General features: G+C 25.0%; 1 protein-coding gene across 1 annotated transcript; it reads left to right on the forward strand.

Annotated features, from left to right (window-relative positions):
- The first annotated feature begins 2,175 nt into the window (after nt 1-2,175).
- On the forward strand, nt 2,176-4,511 carry LOC131180204 (probable terpene synthase 6). The gene is made up of 6 exons (XM_058147839.1): nt 2,176-2,295; nt 2,436-2,706; nt 2,928-3,300; nt 3,394-3,612; nt 3,721-3,853; nt 3,972-4,511. Exons 1-6 carry the CDS (start codon nt 2,176-2,178, stop codon nt 4,509-4,511), a joined length of 1,656 nt encoding a protein of 551 aa, XP_058003822.1.
- Nucleotides 4,512-7,925: the final 3,414 nt, after the last annotated feature.

Below are 7,925 nucleotides of genomic sequence, written 5' to 3' on the forward strand. Positions count from 1 at the left end.
AATTTTTTATTGGTAGTTGTTATTTTATGAAAATTAAATAAAATTAATTTAATAATTTCCTATCACATAATTTAAAATTAGATGAGATTTTTCTATTTTTATTTTTTTCTAATGATTTCCTAGAAATATATATATATATATATATATATATATATATATATATATATATATATATATATATATATATATTACCTTCCTCTCATTTTGCTTTTTGTCATTGATTTCATTCTAATTAAAAATTATTTTATTTACACAAGTACAAGGAAATAAAATTATTTATCTCAACTCTCATACAAATTTTGAATTGATCAACTTAAATATATATTTATTTTTATATGATATATTTATTTTATTATTTTACTAAATTCTAATTTTCATATATTTTTAATTTTAATAATTATTATTTTTTAATTTTATGCTATTATGTCATATAATTAGTTATTTTGGATTTATATATTTTTTCTTTTAAATTTATAAAATTTATATAAGAATTTGACATAAAACTTTAAATAATATAATTTATATTATGAAGTTATATAATAATTAAAAATATAAAATTATATTACTTATATTTATTATAGAGATTTTATTATAATTCTCCATAAATCAATAAATAATTTTTATAATTTACTATTTTGTATTATTTTTATCTATTATGAAATATTTATAATAGATGGTCAGTACCACATGCAAGTGGAAGACGAGGCAGTATATTTATATTTTTTTTTTCTTTTTGAAAAATTTATATTATTATTATTAGGGGATGCAAGTCGCCTAATTAAAATCATTATGTTCCGTCAAAGGTGGCGGCGGTCGTCCGCATGTGTCCTCATCTGTGGTGGTGGTGGTTACCAGGAAGAGTTATATGGTACAACGGTGATCTATAATATGATAAATAAATAAGAATTAATCATATATAAATAAGTAAATTTTAAAAAATTATAATCATTAGATAATTACTAAATAAAATATATCTTAAATAAAATATTTAAATTTAAATATTATTTAAAAAAGTTTATAAAAAAATAAATGAGTCAAAGAATAAAATACACTGTCTGCCTGTTGATTAATATATATACTCTATTAATATTATTGAATTTTTCAAAATTTTTATATTATTTTTTTATATAAGTGTTTAATATTATTTATGTTAAAATATAATATATTAATTTATATTTTATTTTTGACTTTATTTTCAATTAATGAAATATCATTCTTATTTTATGTAAAAAAAAAATTATCATTTAATTAGTAAGATAAGAATATGATGATTTCTTTTTAATGGAAGACCATCGAATCTAAACTACAAAATAGTAATATTAATTTGTGAAACTCAAAATAATATGACCATAATAACCCTACTATATGTGAAATTTGAAATTTGTGCAACTCAAAATAATATGATTTTTTTTTTCTACTCAAGTGAACGTAGCTCTTGAAACTCTGCACCATTTTAGATAATTTTTATAGTTGGACCTTAAATTTTGTCCCTATTTCACTATCATCATTTAATTTTAATTTATTATTAAAAATTTTTAAATTTTAATTTTATTTTATAAAAATCTTTCTAACTTGCTATAGTAAATTTTAATATTAAAAAAATAATGTAATTATCTTTTTATCTCATTTTTTTTTCATACTCAAAAAAATTTTTTTCGTTTTAATCACAATATGGACTTATTGCAAAAATACTAATGCCATTACAATATTTGCTTTTTGAAAAGATTTATGATTTACCTTCCATGGGAAAATGTTAAAATTGCATTTGTAAATGTTATAATGTAATTTAGAGAAATTCTTTAATCTAAAAATCTACATATTAGAGAGATTTTTTATTAAATAAAATTAAAATCTGAAAATTTTTTAGTAACAAATTATAAGATAAAGTTTAGAGATAGACTATAAAAATTACCCATTTTATCCTATAGTTGAACCTATAAATAACGTGATTAAAAATCATTCGCCCAATTATTTGCCATAGTTATGTATACATGTGATTTAACTATAATTATTGACAGGATTTAACTACGTTGCTAAGTCAATGTCTAAATTTCATTTTTAAAAAATGAAAATAAAAGATCATTGGCTGTTCAATGAGAATGCTTTTCTATAAATGGCCATGTTTTGATCCTTATAACGACCATAAGCAGGCATTGTCTTCAAATTCTCAAAGAAATGGCAGCGCAAGTAGAGCATTTGGCAAGCAACATGGAGCAAGAGATTTCTCGTCCATTGGCTTACTTCCCCCCTACCGTGTGGGGTTGTGACTTTGCTTCACTTCCTCTGTTTAACTCCGTAAGCCAACATTCAAACTTTTCTTTTTCTGTTTTATTACATGTAATATAGATAACTTGTAATTCTTGATAATCGAAATTATAATTAATTATAATTACAGCTGATTGACTCGAAAACTATATTTCTCAACCTTAATGCAGGAAATTGAATCATATACTAAAAAGGTGGAGGTGCTAAAAGAAAAGGTCAAGGACATGCTAATGTCTTCAAAGAAAGATTTGATCAAGAATATTGAGTTTATCAATTTATTATGTCGTCTTGGTATATCATATCATTTTGAAAATGAAATCGAAGAACAACTGAATCACATTTTTAATGTCGTCCACGATGATATTAACGATGACTATGATCTCTATAATGTCGCGCTTTTGTTTCGAGTTTTAAGGCAGCATGGATACAAAATATCTTGCAGTAAGTGGCTATTTATAATCAAAATTTGTTGTATTTTATATGTTTTATATTACATCTTGCAACTTAGGTCCATTTAGGCAAGAAAAATCTCTCCATATATAAATATATATTATTGCTTAATAAAGGTCAATTGTCAAAAGGAAAGACGCAAGAAATAATGTGACCTACTAATTAATAAAGATGGTTGTATGAAGTGGGTGGTATTGTGATTTGTGAATCAGATGTGTTCAAGAAATTCAAGGACAGCGATGGGAAGTTCAATAAAGCCATATCCAATGACGTAAAAGGAAATCTTAGCCTTTACGAAGCGAGCTTTGTGAGTATGCGTGGAGAAGATATTCTAGATGAAGCAATTGCTTTTGCAAGGCCAATCTTGGAGTCTCTGGCTATGCAATCAAGCCCACATCTCGCAAAACACATAAATGATGCCTTAAGCATGCCTTTTCACAGAGGCCTGCCACGAGTAGAGGCTAGGAAATTCATCGATTTCTACGAAGAAGAGGAGTCTCACAATGAAACTTTACTTAAGTTTGCCAAGTTAGATTATAATCGAGTGCAGTTACTGCACAAGCAAGAGCTAGGTGTTGTCTCCAGGTACTCCTTGTTTGAGAGATCAGAGGGATATATTTTTTTATGTGTATATGATATTTACATTTGATATTGTTATTTAATTGTGTGTTTGATCAGGTGGTGGAAAGAATTGGATCTTGCAAAGGGTCTTCCTTATGTAAGAGACAGAATTGCCGAGGGATTTTTCCAATCAGCTGGAGTTCAATTTGAGCCTGACTTCGCTCTTTCTCGCATACTTTTAACAAAGTGTATTCAGATACTGGCATTGGTAGATGATACATACGATTCGTATGGTACACTTCAAGAACTACAATGCTTTACAGATGCACTGGAGAGGTTTCACATCCTTGCCACCTAATTATTAACCTCTTGTATTGTTCATTATGTGTATCAAATTCCTCCTCTGAATCATATTGTCTCTCATTTCCATTTCACAATTCCCAGGGGCAACTCTGATCAGCTACCTGCAGATTATCTGAAGATTCTTTACAAGGCGGTCTTAGATTTTTTTGAGGAATTGGGGGATGACGAAGGCAATGAAGGAAGATCCTATTGTATCAATTATACAAAGGAGAGAGTAAGAACTATATCTAGCGCCATGATTTTTGCTATCAAAATACAATTAATTAATCTACGAATACGAACTGATTTTCTTTTCCTTTTTCTTTTTCTTGTTAAATATATGCATGGATTAGTACAAAGAAGTGGTGAGATCTTATCTTGTGGAGGCACAGTGGTTTTATGATGGCCATTTGCGACCATTCAATGAGTACATGCATAATGCATTAATCTCATCCTGTTTTTCCCTACTTCCGCCAGTAGTCTTCCTTGGAGTGGAAAAACTTGCAGGGGTTAAGGAGTTTAAATGGCTAGAAACTAACCCAAAACTTGTTGAAGCTTCCAAATTCTTTGGCCGTTTACTAAATGACATGGTGGCCCGCAAAGATGAAGAAAAGGAAGGACACTGTTTAGCTGGAAATTGCTACATGAAAGAATATGGTGTCTCAAAAGAGAAGGCGATGGAAGAGCTTCGAATGATGTGTGACAATGCATGGAAGGATATGAATGAGGAGTCCATGAGGCCAACTGCTGTCCCAATGCCTCTTATCACGAGCATAGTAAACCTTGCTCGTATGATGGAAGTTGTTTTCCAGTACGATGATGGATACACCATCGCCTCAAGCTTGAAGGACCATGTCACCTTAATGTTCGTGGAACCAATACCTGAAGACTGAGATATGTGTGCTTTCCATGTTGTTTCTTGCTTTTGTTTCCTTCTTATGTAGGTGCTATATATAAAAAGTGCAATAGTAGGCACAACAATAAAATAAATCTGCGCCTTGTCTCAGTCCAAGAAGATGAAATTTCTTGGCGGAAAATAATTATGTGTCTCTTTCTTACTGTAATTTATATGCTTGTGGTGAATGAATTCCTCCTATAATAAAATAAAAAAATCTTGTGCATATCTTTCTTAGGAACTAATTTTGTATTTCAGTCACACTCAATAATTTGTCCATAAATATATATGATTCTAATAACGAGTGAATTTTTGAATTGGAAGGTGGATTGATATCTCTATGAATTTATATTATTAAAAAAAAATAATAATAAAAGTAACTTTCACAATAAATAAGCTTTGATATTTTTTCATAATAGGTGATAAATTAAAAAAAATTGACACAGAGATAATGTGTTTCAAAATTAAAACAAAAATAAATCAATTTTCTAGATTATATTAAATGGCAATCACATTATATGTTACGTTAGTTTATTTGATTATAAAAAAATTATGTAATGAAATAATAATTTATCATCATTATCATCATTCGATAATTATTGCCATGGTCACTATTGTAATTGCCATCATCATCACCATTCAATAATTATTGCGATCATTATCACTTAATTATATTATGATGAATTAAAAAAAAAAAATATTTGATTCATATACAAAATAGATTTCTTTTCACACCTTTTAGTATATGTTTCTTTTTGAATAAATTAATCTTAAAATGTGATTTTTTTTTAAAATTCCAAGTCTCCAGTGTTAGTAGAAAAATAAAAGAAATTATTTAAAGCCAAAATGTTCATTTTGTACCTCTCCGTTTAATGGGCCGGGCAAGTTTGCAGCTTTTCTGTTCCTGCTTTTTTTTTTTTTTAATTTATAATCCATTTTTGCTTATTTTTTAGAATTATGCAATATTATGTGCAATTTATGAAATTTATAGAATATTCAAAGAATAAAAAAAAAACTCAATAAAATAAGTCCAAATCAACAAATAAATCAAAATTGATTTGATTTGTTAATTCAATATTATTTATTTAATTTTTTTAATTATTTTTTATTCATTCGATTTGAAATTAAATGAAGCGGTTGTATAACCTTAATTATATAAGGTATTGAATGCTACTGATGAGGACATATGTAGAAATTTTTTTTGGTTTAATATATAAAAAATGAATAATAAAATATTATTAAAAATATTAACTAATGTCATATATTAATTTATCACATATACAAATATATTATTTTGTCTTGGGAAAGTTAATTATTAAAATAAATTACAATTAAATTTTATAAGTAAATAAACTTTTAAATGCACAAAATATTTTTTTATTTTAATTAATTTTAAATTTAATAAAAAAAAAGTTCAATGACTAAATTTGTGAGATTCAATATATATACACACACGTAGAAAGAATATTTTTTAAAAATGGGAGACCAATTGACCCCTCGTTTTATGCTTTCAATCCGCCACTACCACTAATAATATAATATAGTTTCAATTTACCTAAGCAATAAGTATATGGGTCATATTGTCTAGTCCAACTTAATTCAGTAAATGAAGACACATAACTCATTTGGCAAAGAATGTATCTAATTAAAATAGACTCGAGCTCATGTGAAAACGAGTTTAATAACTGTTAGATCAAATATTTATATTAATATTTATATTAAATTAATTAAAGTATATATTAATAAATATATGAATCTAAATATAAATATTTATTTTAATATTGTTAAACTCATTCTCATATGAGTTAGAGCTTTCGATACTTGCACACCCTTTGATAAATTCATTGATACATTCAAATTCAAGTTTAAGAATCTACTTTTCCATTTTCCAACTAAAAAGCCCATGGGTTTTCATACTCGTAAATTAGCCACCCATCGGATTAGCAATAAATCAAATAACACTTTCTCGCGAAATTAAAAATTTAAAAATAATTCCGGTGATAAAAAATATTTCAGTTATATATATTAAAATAAATAAGGTAATGCATTAATAAAAAGAACCAATCATTAAGAATCGGATCTTCTTGTTTGTAAAAATAACATAAAATTTTATTATCTAAAAAATATTAATATTTAAATTATTTGTGTCTCAATTTATGATAGATCATTAATTATTTGAAATATAAAATGAGCTAAACTTGTAAAAAAGGAAATGCAAGTAATCTATTAACATTATTTAAAATATGATTTGGATATTTTATGTTAATTAAAAAGCATTAAATTTAAATTATAAACATTATAATTTTTTAAAAACTATAAAATTATAATTTTAAAAAATTATAAAAAAATAAATTAAAAAAAAGAAATAAAAAATTCAAATAAATAAATTTTTGAAAAATTACTAAAATAATAAATTATTAATGAAAATTAGTACTAAAAATCAATATAAAAATATTATAAAAAATTACTAATAATAGCTATTATAAAAAATATTAATAAAAAATTAAATATAAAAAATATTTTTACGACAAATTACTAAAAAAATTACTATATATATATTATAACAAAAAAGTTACTAAAAATTAATAATACAAATAATTTACTAACAAAAATATATTTGTGCAAAAATTTTTATTTGATGCCAAAAAAATAAATAAAAAAGATGAGAAAGAAAAAGAAGATAAGAAGAAAAAAAATGAGAAAAAAATGATGAAGAAAATAGATAAAAAAAATGATGAAGAAAATAAATGATAAAGAAAAAGATAATGAAAAAAAAATAGAAGAGAAAGAAAAGGATGAAGAAGAAAATAGATGAGAAATAAAAAGATGGTGAAGAATAAAATATGTGAGAAAGAAAAAGATGAAGAAAAAAATAGATGAAAAAAAATGATGAAAAAAATAGATGAGAAAGAAAAATGATGAAGAAAATATGTTAGAAAAGAAAAGATAACGAATAAAATAGATGAGACTGAAAAAGATGATGAAGAAAATGAAAGAAGAGAAGAAAGAGAGAAAAAATTAATAGTGAGGAAAAAAAATGAGTAATAATTTATATAAACAAATTAGCAACCGATTTTAATAACTAATTGTCAGTTGCTAAGTTCTTTTAAAAATTAAGAGAGAATTTTTGGAGAGAAAATTTTGTAACCGATTCGCAATTGATTGCAAAATCAATTACTAATAGCAACAAATTTTAATCGGTTGCAGAAATTAATTACTGTTAGTAACCAATTTATAAATCGGTTCTAATTCAAAATAAAATATACAAAATTAATAGGAATTTTTAGAAGAAAAAATTGATTGCAAATTCGGTTACAAATAAAAAAATAAATAAAAATTAGACGAAAATTTTTAGAGGAAAAAAATTGGCTGCTATTTAGCAACTGATTTTAATTCATTATAAAAATCAGTT

The sequence above is a fragment of the Hevea brasiliensis genome, chromosome 5, assembly GCF_030052815.1.
Source record: "Hevea brasiliensis isolate MT/VB/25A 57/8 chromosome 5, ASM3005281v1, whole genome shotgun sequence".
Lineage (NCBI taxonomy): Eukaryota > Viridiplantae > Streptophyta > Magnoliopsida > Malpighiales > Euphorbiaceae > Hevea > Hevea brasiliensis.

What these genes read in the sequence shown, in the direction of transcription:
- LOC131180204 (XM_058147839.1), top strand. Translation starts at nt 2,176, where the DNA reads ATGGCAGCGCAAGTAGAGCATTTGGCAAGCAACATGGAGCAAGAGATT. An exon ending in TGGATACAAAATATCTTGCA is followed by an intron (nt 2,707 to 2,927) that starts GTAAGTGGCTAT and finishes TTTGTGAATCAG; the next exon opens with ATGTGTTCAAGAAATTCAAG. An exon ending in TTTACAGATGCACTGGAGAG is followed by an intron (nt 3,613 to 3,720) that starts GTTTCACATCCT and finishes CACAATTCCCAG; the next exon opens with GGGCAACTCTGATCAGCTAC.